Below are 24,666 nucleotides of genomic sequence, written 5' to 3' on the forward strand. Positions count from 1 at the left end.
CCGCCATGTTGTGGGAAGATTTCCTGCATCTTAGAGGAGGTGTGCTGGTTGACTAGAGCAGAAGATTTAGGCAATTTCAGAAACTGCTTAAATATGAGTGTTCCCTCTATTTTTTTCAGTCAGAAATTCTATTCCCCCCCACCTTGGCTTGCCTCCCTTTGGCCTTCTTAGTCATTACTTCCTATGTCCTTTTAATGTTTGTTTTTTCTCTTTTCTTTTCTTTTTCTTTTTTTTTTTTTTTTTTTTTTTTTTTTTTAAGAGGAAGAGAGTATGATTGGGTGACGAGGCAGAGAGAGAGAGGCAAAGAAAGAGAGAGAATCCCAAGCAGGCTCTGTGCTGTCAGCATGAGATCATGACCTGAGCCAAAATCAAGAATCGGATGCTTAATCGACTGAGCCATCCAGGCACTCGGCTTATCCTTTTAAATAGAGGCAAAGGAAATAAATAATAAAGATGGGCCCAATTTGCTTTTTATATTGGTTTGGAAACCTCTGATTCTCTGATTTTTCTTTTGGCTCAAATACTCAAATAGATCATGTGAAGGCTTTCAAGGGAAGCACATAGTTTTTATTTACTTTTCTGAAACAACATGGCCCTAACAGCATTTATTGGACTCTCTGGATCCCAGGTAGGGCGTCTGGGGACAACTGAATGCAAGAGCCCACGAAGCTGTGTCCGGCAAATTTCGTTTCTGTGTTGGTTTTTTTTTTTGTTTGCTGGTTTATTTTGTTTTGTTTTTGTTTGTTTGTTTTAAAGGGAAACAAACAAATCTATTTCCACAGAAAATATCTTGGTATTTCAACCAGAATGGAACCTCTGGTTTGGAGTTCCTATCATTTTAATTTGATTTAAGACCAAATGTGTTTAAGTGACAGCTTTTTTTTTTACCCCCTTGTCTTACTGGAAATTTTCGCAATTTAAGATGCGGAAAAATGAACCAGAAAGAAACAAATCTGTAATTCACTACAAACGAACTGCTGAATCTAAAACTCCAAGCATGTAAGAAGCCATCACTTTTGCTTTCTGATGCCTCAGGGACTCTATTGCAGACCACGGAACTGAGAAACATCATTGTGATGAGAACCTGAACTACCAGGCATGCAGAGGACCTCTAAAGTTGTAGTAATTGAGAAAGATGAGCCTCCAGCACCATCAGGGAGAAATTCTCTCCTCAGAAAGAGCATGTTGTTCCAACCCGTGTCCTGATGTGGAAAGCTGGGTGTGTCCCAGCTGCCGTAGTGCTCCTGTCCAGGAAATCCACAGCTCACCTTGGACACTAGGTGGAAGGGGCAGGAAATAGGACTGAGGTTCCCTTGATCAGGAGTGTCGACAGGGAAGATGCATTGGCCATTTCAATGCAGGAAAACAGCCCCAAAGAAGCTTAATTTTTAAAAAATATGATCTTTAGGATGACATTGTTTTGCTTCTAGAGTCTACTCCACCCTACTGTCTTGAATGATTCCAGAAGAATTATTTAAGTAACTTATTTTTTTCAACCTTCCTGTCAGACCTGGTTTTTCCATCAGTACTAATATACCATTTTTGTTTTTTTTTTTTAAAGAAAAGAAGAAAGCATTAAAAGATAGCCAAACAAGATGATATATATCATCTCTGCTAAGGTCCTGCTATGGAACCAAATTCCTGAGATTTGAAATGCGTTCCGTGAATGTAAAAGACATAAGTAGTCAGTCCTGATGGTGAAAAAAGGCGAATGAGGTAACGGTCACACTGAGGGGCTGTTTGTCTCAAGTGTCCTATAAATAGGAATGTGAAATTAATTTTTTCAATCTACATTCCCCCTAGTCAAAGCAAACATTCACTCCTCAGTGGTAAGCTGAGGTAAGGTATTTAAGAGAGAATAATTAGTGGGGCACCTAGATGGCTCAGTTGGTTAAGCGACCAACTTTGGCTCAGGTCATGATCTCACAGTTTGTGGATTTGAGCCCCACATCGGGCTCCCTGCTAACAGGGCAGAGCCCTCTTTGGATCCTCTGTGTCCCTCCTCTCTCTAACCCTTCCCTCCCCCCCACCCCCCACCTCTCTCAAAAATAAATAAACGTTAAAAATTTGGTGAAAAAAAAGAGAGACAATGATTAGAATTTGTTACTTCCGTGTTTATAATTTGGGAACTTCCTACTGAAATAAAAAGTACAGCACAGTGCAGATTTCCTCAATTTCCTGTAAAACTCGAATGCAGGAGGACACTTTTGGGGGAAACTTTTTTTTTTTTTTTTTTTTTTTTGTCTTCCAATGGAGTCTACTGGAAAGATCTCCCCCTGCTGTGTGGAGGGTGTAAGGCAGTTGAGAAATAAGGCTTCACCCCAGGCCCGCTATTGTAACAGCTGGTGGCGTTGGCATTTTCATGTAAACATGCAAGCCTAAGAGGAATTTCTCCTTTATAATTGGGCCCATTCCCCCTTCCTGGGACATTCCACAATGCCACCAACAATGAAGTGCTCAGAAAGGAGGAATCATTTCTGTTTATGTGAAAATAGATCTGAACTCCATGAGGCAAGGGAAGAAATAACAAAATCTTCAAAGACCACAAAGAGAAGTTATAATCAAATCTGGATGCCGTTTGCGAGATCTGACAAAGCTCCTCCATACATCAGCTCTGACTGCGCGGAAAGCTGGAGCCACCGTCCCTTCCTCCAGCCCTGTCTAGTTCATTCCCCGTGCAAGTGCTTGGCTCCAGCCATGCCATAGCATTATCTGCTCTGGGTGTGGGCAACAGTCTTAGTGACCATGCACTCGCACACATGAGCAGACCATTTCACTCTCAGGAGTACTTCATATACACTAAGCCATTGGTCTAAAGTGTATAAAAGCGATGATCAAAAATGCCTTCAGGAGGCAGCATAACATCGCAATAAAAGGGCATGGAGTTTTGAGTAACTCAGAATTGAATGCAAATTCCGGGTCTGCAATTTACTGGAGTAAGTTTGCAAGTTACCAAATAACTTTGGTCAAGTTATTTAATTTCTCAGTTTGCTCATCTGTAAAATGGGGATACTAAGGACTCCCTCAGAATGTCGATGTGATAATTAGAGACGATCTCTGTCAAGCACCAGATGCCTAATCACACTGACTGTTGGCTAGTTTTAGCGAGTGTTCCCTTAAGTAACTCTTCTTATGCTTTACATCACAAGCGTACCTCCCCACGCAGTAGAACACAATGCGTAAATTTTCTATGATGCTTACCACCAAGAATATTACTTATAATTCAGCCTAAGGGAAAACGCATCTAGAGGCTGAAAACAACCGTAAGCGTTGCTACCAGCTCATAATACCCTGCCGCAAATTAAACGTGTTTCTCCAGTCTACAATTTCTGCTCCTAAGAAACATGAAGATGTATGTATTCACTTTAAAGAAAGAAACTTTGTTGGCCTCAGGATTTTATAAGCAAGAAAAGTATCATCCTGAATCTTTGCCCAAATAACTCCACTGACTTCCTGTGTGAAGGCAGTCAAATCACCCTTACTGGTAAATAATGTTTCCCTAACAGACTTCAATTCAAGTTTCCCTTTTGTGCTTAAAGCCTGTTTCTTCTCATTTGCCGCATTAGGCAATTAATTGGGTATTTATAGGCAGCTATCATATACCCCACTGTCATCGCTACTCAGTCATACATCTTAAATTCTCCACATCTCGCCACTTAAATTCTACCCTTTAATCACCTCATCATCTTTGTCACATTTAAAAATTTTCCTTTCACTTAATCAACTCCATTTTCTAAGCCAGCGTAAGAACAATTGTGCAGAATCCCCCTAACGCAGCGTTACTGCGGAGCGATGAAGAGAAAGTGTTCCTCCTTAAGTGATTCCTTTAGATCCCAGGATAGTTTTTGCTCCTAGAGCAAGAGCATCACCGTGTGAGCTATTCCTGATCTGCACTTCAGTGTTGCCCTCAATCCGTGCCCAGTGCCTTTCACTGCTCAATGTGGCTCTCGCTGGCCGGGGCTGAACCAGCTCGGAGGGAAGGCGCCCCACCTCCACGCTACAGCCTGCTGGCCCCCCTGAAGCCCCCATGGCTGTGCTCCTGGCTGACCCTCTCCTGCCCAGTGTTTCTGGGTGTTCATCCCTCACAAAAGAAAGAAAAAAATCTTCTAATATTCCTCAGGACGCCTGGGTCCCTTGAGCTAAGAAACAAGAGAAAATTCTACCCTTCAGAGAAGGGACACTTTTCTTAGCTGGTTTCCCCTCCCTTTCTAACTGTAAACTAGCCAAATTTATCCAGTAAATGACCATTACAACCTGTCCCATGTGGCTCTAAGGGACACATGTTCCCAGTGGGGTAACCCACAAAATGCTTTTCCATGAGCTTTGGGGGAGAAAAAGGTTCCACTGTCAAATAACGTAAGGAAACGGGGCATTTAGTATCTCCCTCTTAGTGACCGAAAACATATCTTAGAATGTTCATAGTTCTGAGAAAAGTAGAACATTCACTGACCTTTGTTTAACATAGGTTTCCCAAAGCTGTTTGACAAGAGTCATGTCTTGCTGGGACAATTATTAAGACTTCAAGAAACCATGGGGTCTGCAGAGTATATTTTGGAAATGTCGCACGGCGTCACAGCCCTTCTCTAATTTCCCTTAAACAAACTGTTACATCATCAGCTGCCATCCCTGAATTATTATTTTCACCTGCATGTTTTGTCGGAGAACAATGCTGTTTGGGAAGGATGCTTTCACGCTACACCATCTCCACTGACTCCACGCATGACATATTTATCCGAGAGCACCTACCTGGAAGATGAATAAAGAGGCTGGTTTGTCCTAACACACACAACTGGCAGTGACTGTGCCACCGTTTCCGTATCCCCAGGGCATTTCCCCGGATCGGTCGCTGTCAAATGCAACCACAAGACCGAGTTCCTTGTCTGCCTACATTTGGCACAGAGTAGATCCCAGACAAAAGTTTGTGAAACAAAAAAAGAATGATTTGCGTCATTTGTATCATTGCATCACATCTGACCTAGAGAAAATGCCCATGATTATTTCCACTTTTAAAATTTGACAAATAACTAATAACGTGGCTAGTTTTATTTCCCCCCAAGAGTCTTTGTTGCTGCAGGTACTGTTAAGAGTTTATTAATTATTGGGGCACCTGGGTGGCTCAGTCAGTTAAGCGTCTGACTCTTGATCTTGGTCATGATCTCACAGGTCATGATCTCACAGTTTGTGAGTTCGAGCCCCGTATCAGGCTCTGTGCTGACATCCTGGAGCCTGCTTGGGATTCTCTCTCTCCTTCTCTCCCTGTTCCTCCCCTACTCTCTCTCTCTCTCAAAATAAATTAAAAAAAAAACTTAAAAACAGAGTTTATTAATTATCTACAGCATGCTTCCACTTACTCCTTCTATGTGCTGAACTTTGGCACATAGTATTTAACAATTGTTAAGTCGCAGTGTGTGATTTTGTATTACAGATAAGATAGGTCACTGAGTCAGACAAGGGAGGCTGTCTATTATCTCCATTTATAATCTGCAGAGCCGGGTTTTGCACTCAGGTCTCACTGGCTAAGTCTACATGCACTCCACTCCACATCCTTGGATGCACACCACATGGATAGATCACATGTACACAGGAAAACAACTTAGAAGTTAGCTACATTTTTTTAGCAACCATATTTTTATTGGGACAAAATATCGATAATATAAAATTTACCGAAGTGTCCAGTTCTGTGGCATTAAGGGCATTCACACTGTTGTCCAACCATTAGCACTGCCCACTTCCAGAAATTTTTCATCATCCCCAACTGAGACTTTGTACCAATTCACCACTAACTCCCCATTCATCCCTCCCCCAGAGCCTGGCAACCAATCTTCCACTTCCTGTCTCTATGAACTTAACTACTCTAGGTATTTCATATAAGTAGAACCTTACAGAATTTGTCACTAATTACTTTTTAAATTCTTGCTCTAGATATAGTACCAACCATTCACTTGAAAAGAAAATCATCTTAACTTTCTTATACCAACACCAAATTGTTTGCAGTTTAATTAGTGTTACTCAAAGGGAAACAGGTTCTGACTTTAAAACAAAATCAGTCCCCTGTGAGCCAGAGGAAATTTGCCCACACAGCACCAGGGCCATGGTCAGATCATAGGAAAGATGAGAAATCTGGGTAAGTCAGGGTGACAGCTTAACATCTTCAGTTTTTTTTTTTTTTTTGATGATTGAAATCTGCATATACATCCCAAATATTTCTCTTTTTTTTCCCTTTCAAACTGCTTTTCTGTTAATGTGTGAAAACGGCACAACTTGAGGGAAATGTAACCCACATGTTTTGGTGCATTTACACTTCCATGCTCTTGAGAATATCAAAATGGCCTAACAATATATTTTCCAAAGACTTTTTTGTCTTTCAAAGAAACATAATTATAGACTTGGTAAAAAATAAAAAATAAAAAATAAAAACAAACTTAATTCCCAAAGGAAATAGTCTCTAAGTTCAAATTCTTGAAATTTAAGCATTCTTTAAATAAATTGCCTAGCTGATCTTTTTTAAATGAAACATTTAAGATACATTAAGGGGTCTTCCTGTGAGAGACTAAAGTTGTAAGGTAAAAACTCAATGATTGGCTCAACTTTAGGAGATGGTAGTAATCGGGAAAAAGAGGACAGAGTTCAAGGATACCCAGATGTGGGTTCCCAGTGACCCTGCAACACTCAGCGAGTGTCAACTTTCCCATCTGTAAAAATGCACATGATAATAAGCAGCGCCTGGGTGGCTCAGTCAGTTGAGCGTCTGACTTGATTTCAGTTCAAGTCATAGATCTTAGGATTTGGTGAGATTGAGCCCTCCGCTGGGCTCCACCTAGACAGCATAGAGCCTGCTTGGGACTATCTTCTCTCCCTCTCTCTCTGCCCCTCCCCCACTCCTGTGTGCACTCTCTCTCTCTCTCTCTTTCTCTCTCTCTCAAAATAAACAAATAAACTTAAAAGAAAAATAATGAATGGTTAACTGAATTGTCCTGGAGATTAAACACACTGTGTCTATAAAGGGCTCATATATGTACCATGTATAGAGAAAGACTCAACAGATGTTCCCTTATAGTCCCTTGTTTCCAATTTGAATGTTCCCCAGCAATGAAGTCATTAAAATCTATTCACAAAACATATTTGCATGCAGTATGGTGAATTGCATCTTTCCTTTAAATTGAAAGGCCGAAAAGATCAATCCCATTAGAACATCAAGACAAGACACTAAAAGGCAAAGTGAATCACTTAAGGTCACATGCAAACTTGAAGGCCCAGCAACAAAGAGAAAACAGGTTAGGTCTTTGAGGGCTTAATGGGAGGGGGTGGGGGGCGGACTGTGCTGAGGACAGTCTCTAAATCTATACGGGGTACTGCTTCTCTTACTTGTCAGTACATGGCCATACACTCTCTTCAAATCCCTAAAATATCTTGGATTAATTTTTCCTTTCCTATTTAATTAAAATTAGGTTTTTGCTTAATTGTTTGAAAAGCACTTGGTTTCTTGTAATGAACTGGAGAATAGGGTTCCTAGGGACACTTTCAACAGACACAGGGTTCTGAGTGGGTTAGACTAATTGTTGGGCCATTCCAAGAGCCCACTGCACCTTATATGATATTCTGATGAAGGACAAGCTGGGGGAGCACTTCAAAGTGCCTCATCCCTCCCCCTCTATGCCCCCTCTGGGCTCAAAGGATGAGCCCAGAGACACGCTGACTAGTGATGCCATAGCAGATAAAGACATGACAACACGGAAATTTGGTTCCATAGAAGCTGATACATAATTCACACACAAAAGATAGCATCACTCTTACAGAGAAAGAGATGAGCAATGAACCCCAAGCGCCCAGCTCAAAGCCAAGTAAATCCTTATGATTTGGAGGTGATGTGATACATGGGATATTGCCCATGACCTATTGGTTGTGTTAAGATGGCTGGAGGTTCTTATCTAACCCTTTACTACCATTTCTTCACCTCCACCAATACTTCTCATTAATATTAACATAACACTGTAGGCCTAGTCAAAATTAAACTATCATCCTTTTAAACAAAAAGATGGCTTACTCCGATGTTTTCTCTGGCTAAGTCTTAACAGGAATGTATCTTGACATTAAGGAAGCATATTTAAAGAAAACAACTTTCTTGGATCCAGCCCGATTGTCACCTCTTCATGAACCAAAGAGTTCCTACCTGGGAGCGCTAGAGGAGAGCAAAGCCATTTCTCTCAGAGAGGACTGGCTCTCCAGCCATGAATAAAATGGTAATGAAGCCAAGCAATTCACTCTAGGCTGAAGCCCACTTGGAGGCAAAAGTAGTGTCACTTCTTGACTATCCAAGGTAACTCTATAACACGGAAGTCTAAACTGAAAGATTATTTTAACTTTTTTTGTACTTAGCTATTAGATGACATCTGATTTTACTTCTCCAGCCAATGTACATGCCTAATTACATTTAATTAATTGATCCTCTAAAGACCCATCAGAAAGTCTGTATTTAAATTTGATCCAGAAAAAGACTTCTCTGGGTACCCAATGTAAGTTGGCTGCTACTAGGGCAGCAAGGACTCTAGCACGGATCCCAGAAGACATCTAATCCATCCACCTTTTAGGACAAAATAACCAAAAATGCTTAACCATCCCTGAGACTCCCACTCTTCGTGTAGCCATTTGTTTTTATTTTGTTTGGTTTGGATTTCTAGATTTTGTTCAACATTCAGTGGTCTTCTCAGATGATTTCAAACACCCCTAACCTCAAGGATCATTCTGCAGAGTGATAGTTGGAGAAAACACCTCCAATTAAATATTCACCCAGAAAAAGTCTTCAGCCTACATGTCACTTCCTAATAGTGAAAACAACTCTGCACCCCAGAACTTTATTGATAACTTAGGACTGACTTGCAACAAGAGTTTATTGTCTACTAGACAGATTCACTTATCTCAGTGCTGAGATTGATGAGGACAGGTTGAAGAGGAACAACTGAGATCTTGGCCATTTTCCCAGTCCCTACTAACAGGAACATGAATTCCCTGAGCATGAAAGCCCAGCTCTCACAAAATATTTCTTCCTCATGGCACAGATAAGCATAGTTGATGGAGATCCCTAAGTCATATCAGCGACAGTAACTTGGCTCTTAGGGCTTCTCCAGTTCCTTATGGAAAGACATTCCTGGAGATGCGATTCACTCCTCCTCTGCTTCCTCCCTGCTCTCCTAGGAAGGGAAGTCACTGTGCTATTCATTTCTCACTAAAGGATAACAATGTCTATGGCCCTGCCTCATTGTAACAAGAATGCCAGAGAAGGCTGCAGGCACTCAATGTCAAATCACCTGGGAATACACTGATTTATTTAACTCTCAGTACATTGCCATGGGTTAAGGGTTTAATAAAGTTAAAAATAATTGAGGACTTTGGGAAGTACCATGGCTAGTCTATTTGAAAATTCATTTCCCTGCCAGCTTTCTCTCATTCTGTTGACAGCCTGTAGAACCTTGCTTTCATCTGTTTCCTCTCTTTACAGCTTAACCTGGTCCCCGAAGGAGTATGCTCTTTCTAGAAGATAGATTGAGTACTACACACAACATGAAAACTTTACACACTCTTCCTGTTGTCATCTGAAAGATTTTTCTACCTGGAAGAAATAACTTATCTCACCTTCCACTCTCAGATTGGCTTTACATAGGATTCCTTACGAGCACACCGACATTTTTAAACTTTATGGAGGGATACAAGCTGAAACTTTGGTTCCTCTTAATTTTTCTTTCTCCCTGGTGAGATCTGTGACAGCTTTGTCCATTGCTGTAAACGATTGTAGAAATGTAACTGCACTTTGAGGGTATGTGATTTCAGAGACACTATCTAAGTTTCTATCTAAAGGGAATAAAACAGCTAAAAGCACGAGGACGACATGAAAGCTTAGCGGAGGAAGACTGGTGACGATACAAGAGACTAGGTGGTCACTCCATGTAAAGTGTGTACTTCAAACTGGAAACAAACTAAAAATGTACAATAAATCTCTTTCAGATAACTTCCACGTTATTCTGTTCCTAAATAGTCCATCTGTTCATAAAAAATCCATACTGCTTAAAATTGTCACAAATCATGTTTTTAATTATTTTTCACCTAATAGTTTTTTATTCTAATCATCACCCAGAAAATATCTATTAATTATTTAGTTGGTATAGAGGGTGCTGGTTTGATTTCAAATGATATTTTTGTCCTCCAGAAGCTTACAAAAGAAAGATGTTCATCATTTATAAAAAGTCTTGCAAAACATTCAGAAATTAAAAAATAGGGGCACCTGGGTATCTCAGCCAGTTAAGTATCTGACTTTTCAGCTCAGGTCGTGATCTCATGGTTTGTGGGTTCAAGCCCCTGTGGGGTTCTGTGCTGACAGTGTGGAGTCTTGAGTCTGTTTTTGGTTCTGTGTCTCCCTCTGTCTCTGCCCCTCTCCTGCTTTCACTCTGTCTCTCAAAAATAAATAAATGTTTAAAAAAACTTTTTTAAAGAAATAAAAAAAAATGTCAGGTAATCACAGAAGTACATTCAACTTTTTCAAATTTCACTATAAAATCCAGACATCAATATTCCAATAAGTTGGTTTGAGCTCCATTAACTCACAGCAGTGATTGTCCTTCCTGCCCCAACACTGACTAGTTAAAAACTGTTGCAGAGTCCAAATACGAATGTTAAAATATTATGGGGAAAAGACTTAACAAAAGTTTTATTTAAAAGAACTTAAAGAAGTGTCTGGGTGGTTCAGTCAATTAAGCATCTGACTCTTGATTTTAGCTCAGGACATGACCTCACGGTTCATGAGTTCAAGCCCCACATTGGGTTCTGTGCTGACAGCGTGGATGCTGCTTGGGATTCTCTCTCTCTCTCTCTCTCTCTCTCTCTCTCTCTCTCTCTGCCCCTCCCCTGCTCAGGCTCATTTGCTCTCTTGCTCTCTCTCAAAATAAATAAATAAACTTAAAAAAATAAAATGAAAGAACTTAGAGCTGCTTGCTGAAAAACACAGATCAGGGTACAAGCAGGCAAGGGTAATTCAATTTAAAATCATTTCACATCTTCTTGATCCATTCATCAGTTGATGGACACTTAAACGGAAGGCTGATGGGGGAAGGGGAAGAGGGAAATGTGGGTGATGGGCACTGAGGAGGGCACTTGTTGGGATGAGCACTGGGTGTTGTATGGAAACCAATTTGACAATAAATTATATTAAAAAAATAACACATTTAAAATAAATAAGTAAATAAATAAATAAATAATAAAATCGCTTCACAGGCACAGAAGACTACTTCCCTTTAAGAGCACTGACACACTCCCCATTAAAATACTTCCCAGAAGTGCTACTGGAATCGGACAATTGCAGTACACACAGGGAAGTATCTGTAAATGGTTATGGTGAGAAAGTTTAGAGTTACACATCAAACTCTATTTCAGTGACAGCCTTTGAAGTTTGGAACTCAAAACCAAGGTGATTTGGCACCTACATAGACCATGGAGGACAGCATGTTCCACTCTGGCTAAAAGGCCAATGGGCAGCAGAATTACAAGATGCAAATGACAAATGGCGTCGTGGAAACGGGCAGTCCTTTGGAATGTGATAACCAGTGGAATATCTTTCCACTACAGTCACAAATAAGGTGATGTTTATATAATGGCCAATCTCTTTTTGATGAAATGTTGTGGTGTGAACTTTAACTTACTTTTTAATTTAGCAATTACATACAAACTGCTATCAGTTTCATAGTTTAAACTTCAGGACATTATGAGTTTTACAAAAATCTCCAATGGAGTTAGAAGGTTTCTAGAAATTATACCTAAAAGCAGTCAGTGAGAACATCTGCCAAACCAGGTTGAGGCTTCTACCTGAGCTCCTCTTCCAGATCCCTTCTCCAGATACTAAGGACCTCAGAGACCTTGGCATAGATCTCCTTTACATTCTGATTTGTTTTTAGTTTGGTCATTAGTTCTGTGTTAGGTCTTATTCTTCCTGCCTCTGCCTACCTCATCAGGATGACTGTGAACCTGCCCCTCTCACTTAGTCCCTTTGAGCCCTTCCTCAGCTCCTCCTGTACACCAGCATGGCCTCCTGAAGGCCCCCACAGCCCACACCAGATTTGCCAACTGACAGCTGGCCATTTTTTGTGTGTCTGTACATTTCACTTCTTAGGGAAGCCTCCCCTGATGCCACACACTAGATGAGGTCTCCCTGGTCTGTGCTCTCCCAGCACCCTGCTGTAGCCTCAGGTTCTCCATGGAAATTCTGGTTCCCCTTTTCCTTCTAGTCCAATAAGCCCTCCCTGGTGAAGTGTAAGCCTCCTGAGCGACTGAGCCTGATCTGGGCACAGCTCTATTACCAGAGCTTCATCTAGCCAATAGAAGACCATAGAGTGAAGTTTGTGTGTTTGAGATTTTACTACTCAACTCAGTTCTCAGGTTACATTAGTTAATTATGAGCATATTAGTACATTGTGCTCACTGTGCTGATACCTCCGTCATTAAACTAATGGTGACCTGCGACTAATGAACGTTGCCCTCCTGGGGACTCTTGGAATACCAGAATATTTAAGCCTGGCAAAGAGAGATAGGATGCATTTTGTCATTTATATCCCCACTAAGAATTAATTTTTCTTAGTCTCTTTCCACTTTTAAAACTGTCAAATAGGCTTTAAAGCTCAAATGAGAGAGTAGTTTAATGAACAATATATGAAATAAAGAACAATGGTATGAGCTTAACTACGACTCATACTTACAGATAGTTCATGAACATTAACTAGTTCATATGTTTTCAAAGACATGTATCCACACAAATGAAATTTCTTTCTTAATTATTGACTATAGATTGGAGGTAGTGGGAAATGATATGAAAAGGGAGTATGTTGCAACAGATATAAACTAATAAAAGGAATAATTTAGATCATACTACTCACTTTAGTATCAATAATGATTACAAATATTGAAACAATGTATTAAGTACTTACAATAATTATTTAAGTAGCTAAAAGAAATTTTGAAGAGGTTAATAATTTCCTATCCTTGTTAAAAGAATATTAAAATTGATTGACCAAGACCTTTAAGGTATTGATCAATTAGTATCCTATATGAGAGCTCTAAACTGAGCACCTAAGGGAATGGTGTGGATTTATCATCTCTAAAAATGGTGCAATAAATATTGTATAAGAATTATTGCTGACCTCTTTGACCTCGGACAGAGAAACTTCTTACTAGACATGTCTGTGGAGGCCAGGGAAACAAAAGCAAAAATGAACTATTGGGACATCATCAAGATAAAAATTTCCCCATGGGAAAAAAAAAAAGTCAGCAAAACTAAAATGCAATAGATGGAATGGGAGAAGATATTTGTAAGTGACATATTGGATAAAGGGTTAGTATCCAAAATCTATAAAGAACTTATGAAACTCACCACCCCCAAAAAACAAATAATCCAGTAAAGAAATGGGCAAAAGACATGAACAGACACTTTTCCAAAGAAGATATTCAGATAGCTAACAGACACATGAAAAGATGCTCAACATCACTTATCATCAGGGAAATACAAATCAAAAACACAACCTCACACCTGTCAGTAGCTAAAATTAACAACTCAAGAAACAACAGATGTTGCCAGGGATGTGGATAAAAGGGAACTCTTTTGCACTGCTGGTGGGAATGCAAACTGGTGCAGCCACTCTAGAAAACAGTATGGAGTTTCCTCAAAAATTAAAAATAGAACTACCTTACAACCCAGCAATTGCACTACTAGGTATTTATCCAAAGGATACAAAATTTGAAGGGGCACATGCACCCCAATGTTCATAGCATCACTATTGACAATAGCCAAAGTATGGAAAGAGCCCAAATGTCCATTGAGTGACGAATGGATAAGGAAGATGTAATATATATATATATATATATATATATATATATATATATATACACACACACACACACAATGGAACATTACTTGGGGATCAAAAAGAATGAAATCTTGTCATTTGCAACAATGTGGATGGAACTTGAATGTTTTGTGCTAAGTGAAATAAGTCAGTCAGAAAAAGATAAATATCATATGATTTCACTCACATGTGGAATTTAAGAAACAAAACAATGGACCTAGGGGAAAGGAAGGAAAAATAAGATAAAAACAGAGAGGAAGACAAACCATAAAAAACTCTTAAATACAGAGAACAAACTGAGGATTGGTGGAGGGGAAGTGGGGGGGGGATGGGCTAAATGGGTGGTGGGCGTCAAGAAGGGCACTTGTGGGGATGAGCACTGGATGTTCTATGTAAGTGATGAATCACTAAATTCTATTCCTAAAACCATTATTACACTATATGTTAACTAACTTGGATTTAAATAAAATTTAAAAAAAATTTTTTTAAAAGAATTACTGCTGTTCTTCAAGAGACATATTTCTAGAACTGACTAAGAAAACTTTTCAAATTAGTGCATTGTATAGAAAATTCAGTAAAGGTCACAAGAAATTCCTTAATATTAAAGGAAATTTAAATAGGTAGTTTTAGGTAATGTTAATAAGGATTTTTATTGGAAATGTAAAGATACATATATAAATATATAAACTGCATTTAATGAATTCAAAAACATGTCTCCACTAGCCAACTAGAACACAATGTAGCATAATATCACTTTTAACTCCACTCTGGGTTTCCTGTTTTGGCAGATTCACCTCATTGAGGCATTGTGGGAGAATTAGAGGTGTTTCTGCAGCATTCAAACTATAGCCTAAAACTTGTCCAATGGGGACATCCTTTACAAAGAAAGGCAGAACTATCATAGGTAAATACAATCAGTGAAAGGGGAAATCCACAGGAAAAAATGTAATTATTTACTTATAAATTCCCTTTACATTTAATACCTCTTACCCTGTCTGAGTGGCCTCGCAGTAGGATACAGTGAGTTAGGAAATACAACAGCAACTTCTTTTTTGACATCCATAAGCAGAATTGTCTCTCCTCTTTCACGGGTGGTCCAAATGTGCTGCTCTCAAGAGATGCTCAGATGCTAATTCCAAAAATAACCTAAACATATCCATTTCACCAGAAATCTGAGATTTCCTATACTGATAATCTTATAGAACGGATACAAGGTAAGTCAATAAAGTAGATATACCAAAAATATGCCTGAACTCAACAGAAATTAAAGAAACAAAAATAGTATTTTCCAAAGGGAAATAAAGATAAAAATAACAGATAAAAACGAAAGAGCTGAAGATCTGAGAATTGTATTGTGGTAAATTGAATTTTTGGCCTCAATTATTTACCCCTCTTTGCCCAGGCTTCCATGTAACTCTGCAATTTCTCTTAAAAAGAGAGAAACATTCCTCCACTCCTTGGAACACAGCCTAAAACTTGCTTTGGCCAATGGAATGCCGACAGAAGGGTCTGCTAGTTATGCATCGGTTCTTCCGTGGCCTTGTGGTTTCTGTTTGCCTTCTTATTTTCCTGCCATTGCCATGTGAAGAATGTGAGAGATACGTGGGGCAGAGCTGAGCCCATGTTATAGTGAGGAACCACGCTTGGCCAGACCTGCACCCAAAAGCAAAGTCACCCAGGCAAGTCCAGCTTGGCTACCCCCTACCTGGTCTACTTGTGTGGAATAAATAAATGCTTATGTTTGAATGGAACTGAGATTTTTGTGGTTATTTGTTACACAGCATTATCATCACAGTAGCTAAGTGATACACTTATAAATTAAAATGAGCAAAAAGGGGGGCACCTGGGTGGCACAGTCAGTTAAGTGTCCATCTTCTGCTCAGGTCATGATCTCACGGTTCATGAATTCAGCCCCACATGGGGCTCAGTGCTGACAGCTCAAAGCCTGGAGCCTGCTTCAGATTCTGTGCCTCCCTCTTTCTCTGACCCTCCCCTGCTTGTGTTCTCTCTCTTCCTCTCTCTCTCTCTCAAAAAATAAACGTTAAAAAATAATAAATAAATAAAAATTAAAAATAAAATAAAATGAGCAAAAAGGGTATGCTTTTTCCTTAGGAATCTAAAAAAAATATTTCTCTCTCCCCAAGATTGATGTTCATTCATTTGCCAGGAAAGCCAACAAATTCACATCTGATTGATTGAGAGAGTGCCAGAACCAATAACTTCATTGTAGGTTGACCACTGACTTACTTTTCTCCCTCCTATACCAACAACTATAATTAACTTTCAAATGTTTACCCTTTCCTCCCATGTATTGAGGATATTAATGACTATGATCTCATCTGTAAACTTGTAGAATAAAGTTTCATCAGAGGTTCTTGAATGTTCTTTAGATCCCATGGTTCCAAGCAGGTGTTTGGAGGAGACAGCCTGATGGAAGCAGTGGAAGAAAGCTTAACAGTTAGTGTGCTAACCTCTCAACCAGCAGAACTCTGCTTTAATATATTTTAGATATTGAGGTTTCACTTGGAACTCAGTTCCACTGTTTTAAAAATTAAAATTAAAAACTGCTGGATAGGGGCACTTAGGTGCTTCAGTCAATTAAGTGTCAGACTCTTGATTTCAGCTCAGGTCATTCTCTCACGGTTCATGAGATCAAGCCCCCTGTCAGGCTCTGTGCTGATAGCATGGAACTGCTTGGGATTCTGTCTCTCCCTCTTTCTCTGCACCCCCCCCCCAAGATAAATAAATAAGTAAACATTTAAAAAGTAAAAATAAAAAAATAAAAAATATTAGAGAAAATATTTTTTAAGATCTCCTCACACTGAAAACACTGATTAAATTTTTTTGACCACCCCCACTCTTCACTGCTATTGCCATGACCCTAACTTAAGAACAGAATCACCTGAAGTACCGTAACAACTTCCAAACGTGACTGCCTGCTTTTAGTTATAAATTGTGCCATTTCACTCCCCTGCATCAAATTAGAGTAAAACCACATCTGGCAGGGTGTCCCGGCTCTGCCTCTCTCTGCAGTCTGACTTCCCACTCTTTACCTCACCTTTCTTATTGGCTTAAAATAACACCCTGCTCTTTCCCAACTCAGAGTCTTCTCACATGCTGGTCCCTCTGCTTGGTATACCGTTCCCCTACTCTTCAAATGTCAACTTCTTATTATCCTTCAATTCTCCATTGATAGGTGACCAGTCTTTCTCTGATCACTCAAACTAATGTAAGTCCCATCTGCCTCCATTATTCTCTACGACAATACATGGTCTGTCCTTTCTTTCTTTCTTTTTTTTTTTTTTTTTTTTTTCACTTATCATGACTTAACCCTTACCAGAACATTTGTTGGTTGCTTTTATTACCTGACTCTCCATTGAGTTTGAGCTTCATGTGGTCAGGTCTGATTTATTTTTACATTCCCAGGACCCAAAGCATTGCCCATGGAATGTGTATATGGAGTATGCTCAGTAATATGAGTCAACAAGTGACTGTCTTAGCTTTTATGATAATTCTTTTATTTTTCCTCCACCACATGTCTACATCTCATAGCATTTCCCTGTTCACATGTGGTTCCAGTCTCTGACATGCTTACACCTGCTCTCTCTCTCTCTCTTAGTTACCTTCCTTAATTCCCAGACAGTGGTCCTTATACTCCTGTACATAAGAATTTTCTCTTTCAACTTACTTTATCATCCCACTTTCCTCTTCTTTTCCTTCTTGCACCAATGGTCATGATCTGATCTGTTCTGGGACTTTGTTATCAAGCTGATCCTGAATCTTGAAATTAGATTATAGCTACATAATACCTAACAATAGCAGTTATTCAATAAGTGCCATCTGATACCTAGAGAAGTAAATATTCTATGCTGTTTATTTATTTTGAGAGAGAGAGAGAGATAGCGAGCAAGCATGGGGGAGGGGCAGAGACGGGGGACAGAGGATCCAAAGCAGGCTCTGTGCTGACAGCAGAGAGTCTGATGTGAGGCTGGAACTTAACAAACTGGGAGATCATGACCTGAGCCAAAGTTGGACACTTAACTGACTGAACCACCCAGGCACCCTTCTATGCTGTTTTGACTCAGGTGAGTGAGGGGTTTGGGGAATGCCCAAATTTCAAGCAAGGTAACCAGCACTGAGCTTCAAGTAAACAATGACCAAAGTTGTATCCTAACTAATTTCATTATCCTCTGTCAGAAGAAAAGACAAAAATAAGTGTATGGTTTATATATAGTCTATAAAAGAGGGACCCGAGGAACAAGAACATGGTGTGTTTTCCCAGCAGTGCCCCAAGTAGAGACAACTGAGCTGAGGAACAGTAACATTATGGTTGTTAGAGAAGTGAGATTTGTCGGGGTAGCAAGCTGGTCATGAGCTCTCACTACAGTTTGGATGCTCTGAGGCTTCTGGCTGCTGGAAAGAGAACTCTCTCCCGGAAGTGAAAAAGTTGGCATTTTGGCTCGGACCAAAATGTCTTAGTGAGTTTGTTTGGTATGAGTCAACTTAGAAAAATTCAATGTATTTTGAGTTAAGTGAAAATATTTTGTTTCCTTATCTACAAAGCTGAGATCCTCACCGTAAATCATAGTTCAGGAAAAAAAATGTCCTGGTCTGAGCAGCCACTAGCCTTCCCTGGATGCCAGTTCCACTGTGCCTGGCTTACCTTCCCATTCACCTATGAACCATGTGTAATTTCAGAATAGTTGCCACATCTATTGTTGTCTATCTTCAGCAGTTACATTGTGTAGTTTTGTGAGCATGTGATTACATAAAATGGAGTCAGATAATATGAGCAATTTTGGTTACCAGGGCAATCAGATATTCGTTAAAACGAAGACACAAGTCCGTAGCCTAGGTATATGTGCTTGTGGGTAAGATTCTAAGGTTTCCCTTTCATCCAAATGAAGAAGTTGGATAATGTCTTGACAAACTGTTTGGGGAATCACCAGCTACCTGCAGGGATCAGCACAGGGAATAATTAATGAAGGAAGGTATTGAGGAAAATAACCAAAGTTTTCAAACCTGGGACTGAGATCTTCCCCACGGTCGGATGCTTCATCTCCATAATGAGGCCATTGTGTAATACCTTCAAATGTAAAAACAGACAGAAAACTAAATTACAAAATAAAATTACTTAATCTCAAGGAGTTTGAAAAGCCCCCTATTTGGCCCACCAAAGAAACATTGCAAAACACAGAATTTTCAAGTTTGGAATTTTAATTTGAAAGTAAATATTTGAAACAAAAATGTTTCCATCTTATATTAAACCAAGTGATGCCAAAAAGATTTAGAAGGCACTACATTTTTTTTTTATAAAGTCTTCCCACTCTTAAAAATGCTATTTGCTCCTAAATATACAGTATGATTTTCCCCTTTTCATCTGTGTTTGATCCTCTAAATACTGAAGCTCTGCCTCTTCTGGCATTACTTCATCACAGGCCATGGCCAAAGTCAACTGCAGAAGGACAGAATGGGAGGAAGAACCAGGACCAGGAACTGAGGAGCCCATGGGGATGGTACATGAGCTCCTAGCAATTTATTCAGTGGAAGGTGTGGAAGTCAGTCCAGTTTGAAAGGTGAATCAGAATAACCAGAAGGCTCAGTGACTGCCGGAAGTGGACATATTCAGGGCTGCTGTGACCAGTAATAGGCAGGGCCAGCTGACCGGGAGCCCAGAGTGGACTCATGTCAGAGGCTTGAGCTGGAGATTGGAACCAGAGAGGTTTTGGGGGGTAATAAGACCATTATTATAAGACAAGATCTCAGAATTGGGAGTCAGTGGGGAGCTGGCAGGGAGGAAATTGAGCAAACAAAACAAAACATAGACCCTGTCCTGAAGGGCTGGTTAGGTTCCCATGCACTAGGACCACAATAGGTATTTGGTGGTCCAAATAGCTTGGACCTCCAAGCTAGGTAGGTCCTGGCCTACCTAGACTTGGCCTCAGGTTCAGACTCAAGGCCAATTACTAGGACAGGGACATTCTATTAGGGACACAAGCAGAAGAAATGTGGCTTGATGTTGAATTGCTTGACTACTGGAAAAGAGCTACCTACATCCTTGGCTTTCATTTTTCCTATGGGGTGGGCAGGAACACAGAATCTGCCAGGGATCAAGTGCCCTCATAGGTAAAGGATGAGACAAGGGCATGGAACTAGATTCTAGACTACAAAAGTTGAATTCTGGGAGGCAAAACGTTTGGTCATACACAAATGAAAATTCTACAAAGTTGTTTTCCTTTGTTTAATTGTTTTTAATAGCTACTGTCTAAAGAACCCCAAAATTCAATTTACTATTATTATTACTGACTGTTCAGTGAGACATATATGGGTGAGTCACATATGAATTGTGCTCTATCTGTACTATCTACCAAATGGAGAGCTTCTCTCTTCCTGTTTTGTACATGGATCTAAAGGGCAAGGGTTTCAGTGGCACAGTAAACTTGCAGACCATGATTTCATGCTAACATCCCCAAAAGCAGCAGTTGTAATGGCTCTATAGCATTTTGAGCTTCAGGTAAAAGCAAGATTTGCATATCCATATCCTTATCCTAGTCTTTTCCCAGAGTTAAAAGAGCATGGAATAAATAAACTAATAAAAATGTAAAACTCAGGGAAAGAGGTCACATTTCTTAGGCTCTCTCCATTTCCTGTGAGCTTTTTGGTCACATTGCAGAATAACCCACCAATAAGACAACCTTATAGGTGACATTTTAAGGTTAGAAGTAGAACTCTGCTGTGTCTAAATATTCTGGCTTCCACTGATTTCTTTGGGAATGGTCACCACCTTTGGGGTGATGCTCTTTAAACAACCGTGTCAACCTCCCTCAGTGAGGGTGATGCCACACCATATGGAGATCCTTTCTAGGGATGCCTTGCCTCTCTTTTGGAATCACCAGCTTTGCACCCAAGAGCTGGCCAGAGAAAATTCTTGCCAGTGTTAGAACTGAGCTATAATTTAACTCTGGTGTGGCTCGTTCTCAGCACCCGCCCAGCACAGCCTCCTCCTGTGTGGGGGTGGGGGCTAAATGCCAAGGCGAGGTGCTAAATCTCAGTTCTACTGAGGACAGGAACAAAAATACCAAGCTAAATTTCACTCGAAACAATTATCTGCACACTGAATCATTCTTCTCTTCTCGTATCTGTTGCCCTCGTGACTACCTCTTTGTAATAACACTGCAATGCTACTCACAGAAGACAAAAGTGAGTGTTCTCGGCTAAATATAACTTAACTGATATTGTTGAAATTAATTAACGCTGAATTTTAATCATGTAGGAAACGTTAAGTGTCAAACGTGAAAGGGTAGTTGGTAAAGGTCAAGGGACATATGTCACAGATCTGCAAAGCAAAAGCTAGCAGTTGATTGAAGTTTTTCATGGAAGCAGCTTAAAGAATGTGCTTCCTTCGCCTCTACCCTCATTACGGTCTGTGTATGATATTCCCAACATGAAACTTTGAAATCCAGCCTTACCAGTTCCTTTGCATTGAAAGTCCTTCAGTTTTAAGCAGAAATATAAATTCTTCTCATGTTTGGCTCAGGAAGGTTAACTGCGGTTTTTCATCTGCTACGGCATTTGTACAATTATGAAATAAATGGGCTAGTCTGAGCCCCCATCTTCAGAAAGATCTGACCTATCCCACTGCTTGGTTGCTATCCCCCTTTTTAGGTAAAGTTTGGAGTCAATACAATTCCATAGGCTTTCTTCTGCGAATCAGGTCAGATTATCTCGGGGAACAATCGAGGCCGTGGCACTGCTGTCCCTGGAAACCCTGCCTAATGACTCGGAATCTTGGAAAACTCTCCAGCCTTGTTTGTGGGGCAAGTCCTGCTCTGCTTAGTAACATATTCGAGAACCTCAGAACGCAGGCAGGCTGTCTGAATTTTAGCATAAATCTCTCCTGCTGCACTTCAAGCGTATTGTCTCTCCCTAACTTCACTGGAAACGGAGGACCTGGCGCTTACTAACATTTGTAGAACGCTTCTTTGGGAACGGTTACTAAATGTTCCCCGTTTCTTTTTCTCACCCAGCCTCATCACCCCAGCCTCTATTACCTCAACCTAGAAATTCAGATTTAAAGTGTTTCATTTTCATGGGGCGCCTGGGTGGCTCAGTCAGTTAAGCGTCCGACTTCGGCTCAGGTCATGATCTCTCAGTTTGTGAGTTCGAGCCCCCCCTCCCACTCCCCATTGGGAGTCACCACTCTGTGTCACCACTCTGTGCTGACAGAGCCTGGAGCCTGCTTCAGATTCGGTGTCTCCCCCTCTCTGCACCTCCCATGATCATGCTCCGTCTCTCTGTCTCTCAATAATAAATAAATGTTTAAAAAAAATTTTAAAAATATAAAAGATTTCATTTTCTGACCACTAACAATGGAATGGGGGAACCTCAGCTTTAGGGACCTCCAATACCATTTTCTCTCAAGGAAATGTCACGCCTGGAGCCTCAGTCTGGCCATCCAGGGCACCTGGGGGTATCTATTTCATTATTTTTGAATGAGGCAAGGAAGCTTCCCTAGAACTTTATAGTGGATTTCATCCTTCTTTCACTTATTTTATCCTCCCTAGATCTTTCATGGTTGGGTAGCTCTTCTAAATATCATTTCTTTTCCTTATAATTGCAAAAGCCTATTCCTGACAAGAATAGAATTGTAGAGAGTGTACTAACCTCTTTAGCAAAGAATCGGGCCTATTTAAAATAAGGTCTTTCTTTTTTCTTCAAGAGTTTCAGAGATTGACAGGCTAATGACAGAGTCAAATGGTAATGTATTAATGATGGGGGGAAGGGGGGAGTAAAATGTATACCTTGAAGTGAAATACGAGTGTAAGTTAAAGTAAGAAAGTCTTTTGATAAAGTCCTATGGCAGGAATGGCAGAACAAGTCTGTGATATAGCACTAACAGGAAAACAATGTAAAAAAATAAAAAATCAATTCCCCCCTATCTGGGTGGTGAAAACCTCTAAGAAAAGCAAGAGATCTAGGTCAAGAGTAGAACTAACAAGGCATATTCAGATGAAAAGAGACTGACAGAATGGCGGCATTAAATGACATACACAAACGATATGTGTAAAGACCATATTAAAAATCAATATGATGCCGTCCATGACATTAACAGTGATGCTCAACAGAGAACGGACGATGAATAGAGACATGGCCAGTCATTCAGTTTAACAAACATCATAGAGCACCCATGTACTGAATGATAGCAAGGGGTTGGCAGTAAAAAGATGAATGAACATGCATTCAAAGTGCCTATAATTAGAAGACAGGGATGGGAATAAGAGACTTGAGCCGATTTTTATAACAGTTTAAGCTTCAAATGAAGGAGCAAAATCTAATAAGTAACAAGTAAGTAACTTTATCTACCTTGGAAGGAAGCTAAAGGACATAGATCAAGGAGTTCAGTGGAAGTCACAACACAAAGATAATACAGAGATAAAACATTAGGTTAACAATTGCAAGGATATATATAATTACAGAAGCTATTGCTCAACAATACTCTTAAGGGTCAGTCATTGTGTTAGAAGGGAAAGAGTTGTCTCCATTTAATCCTCTCATGAACTAAACCCCGTAGGAATTACTCTCATCTGCATTTCTACTGATAAAGTGATGGAAGCCTAGAAAGGTTGAGAACTTGCCCAAGGTTTCACAGCTAATAAATGGTTGACTTTGGATGATAATTAAGGTGCCTCTGACCCTAAACACTTTGCCAGTTGGAGACTTAGTAAGAGAAAGAAAAAAAAAAAAAAAAAAAAAAAAAAAAGACCAGCATAATTTGATTTACCATTAAAATAACTAGCTGATGTAGTCAATTCTGTAAAATAAATTAGTCAATTCACTGGGGTAAGAAAATCAGCCCAACGGATTGCTTGGCACCATATAGCCCAATTAGTTAATAAACTGAATGCTCCCTTGTAGCTAGCCAAGGCTACCACAGATACAAAGGCCGTGAAAAGAGGAAGGATTTTGGCCCCAGCATAGCTCAGATTTTGAAGGGGACAGACCCAGCGAGTGACCTTGGGCAAGGCACTTAAGTACTCTGAGGATCAGAACCCTCCTCAGTAAAAAGGTGGCAATAATATCTGTTTCTCCAGAGTCTGTAAGGATTAAGTGAGAGATGGGCGCAAAACTGTGAGCACAGGGCCTTGGACACAGTGAACTCAAAATTCATGGCATCTATTCATCATTATCCGAGATCAACATAAATTGAATGAACTAAGTAGCAAGTGCCTCCTTTTGGTTTCATTTCTTTATGGGGGGGGGGGGCAGGATTGGAAGCTGTTGTCTCTTTTAAGCTTTTAACAAATCCCTAGATTTCTCTAGACATGAAAATGTTACTGGGTCCCCAAAATATATTTATTTTTAAGAATTCAGTTACCCAGTTCCCGTGTTGCCTTCCTGCAATTTCCTCAGTTTCCTAAAGCTTTCCAAATATCTTGCATCTGCCTTAGTTATCTTGCCCACATCTGAAGGCACTGCAGAGGCCATGCTGAGGAGCTACACGAGGACCATGGTCATTAACAGTGAAGAGAGCCAAAAAGGGTGACGTGGGAATTCAGCAGAAACAGTGGATATGCACATTATACGTGGGAAGTGAATCTACCACACTTGAACACCAGAATCATAGCATGCTTCTTTACAGGGAAAACTCAGAAAACCATTTCCAAAACATGCACTAATATCTTAGAAAGCAAAAAAGCACTGGAGTGAACTAATTTATTGCATTGTCCACTCAGTCATTGCTTTCACTTGATAGGAAAACAGCAAAGACTAATATTTGAAAAGTTAC

The 24,666-nt window shown here is 40.0% G+C and overlaps 1 protein-coding gene across 2 annotated transcripts in view; it reads right to left on the reverse strand.

The window, feature by feature from the left end:
• Window positions 1–24,666, reverse strand: part of SUGCT (succinyl-CoA:glutarate-CoA transferase) — a 755,607-nt gene that overhangs the window by 84,015 nt on the left and 646,926 nt on the right. For both annotated transcript variants that reach the window (XM_060632202.3, XM_060632197.3), the window contains one exon: window positions 18,903–18,966. In XM_060632202.3, the coding sequence (XP_060488185.2) occupies window positions 18,903–18,966 (64 nt within the window). The remainder of the gene's footprint in view (window positions 1–18,902; window positions 18,967–24,666) is intronic.

Source organism: Panthera onca, chromosome A2 (assembly GCF_046562875.1).
Source record: "Panthera onca isolate mPanOnc1 chromosome A2, mPanOnc1 haplotype 2, whole genome shotgun sequence".
In the NCBI taxonomy this organism is placed as follows: Eukaryota; Metazoa; Chordata; class Mammalia; order Carnivora; family Felidae; genus Panthera; species Panthera onca.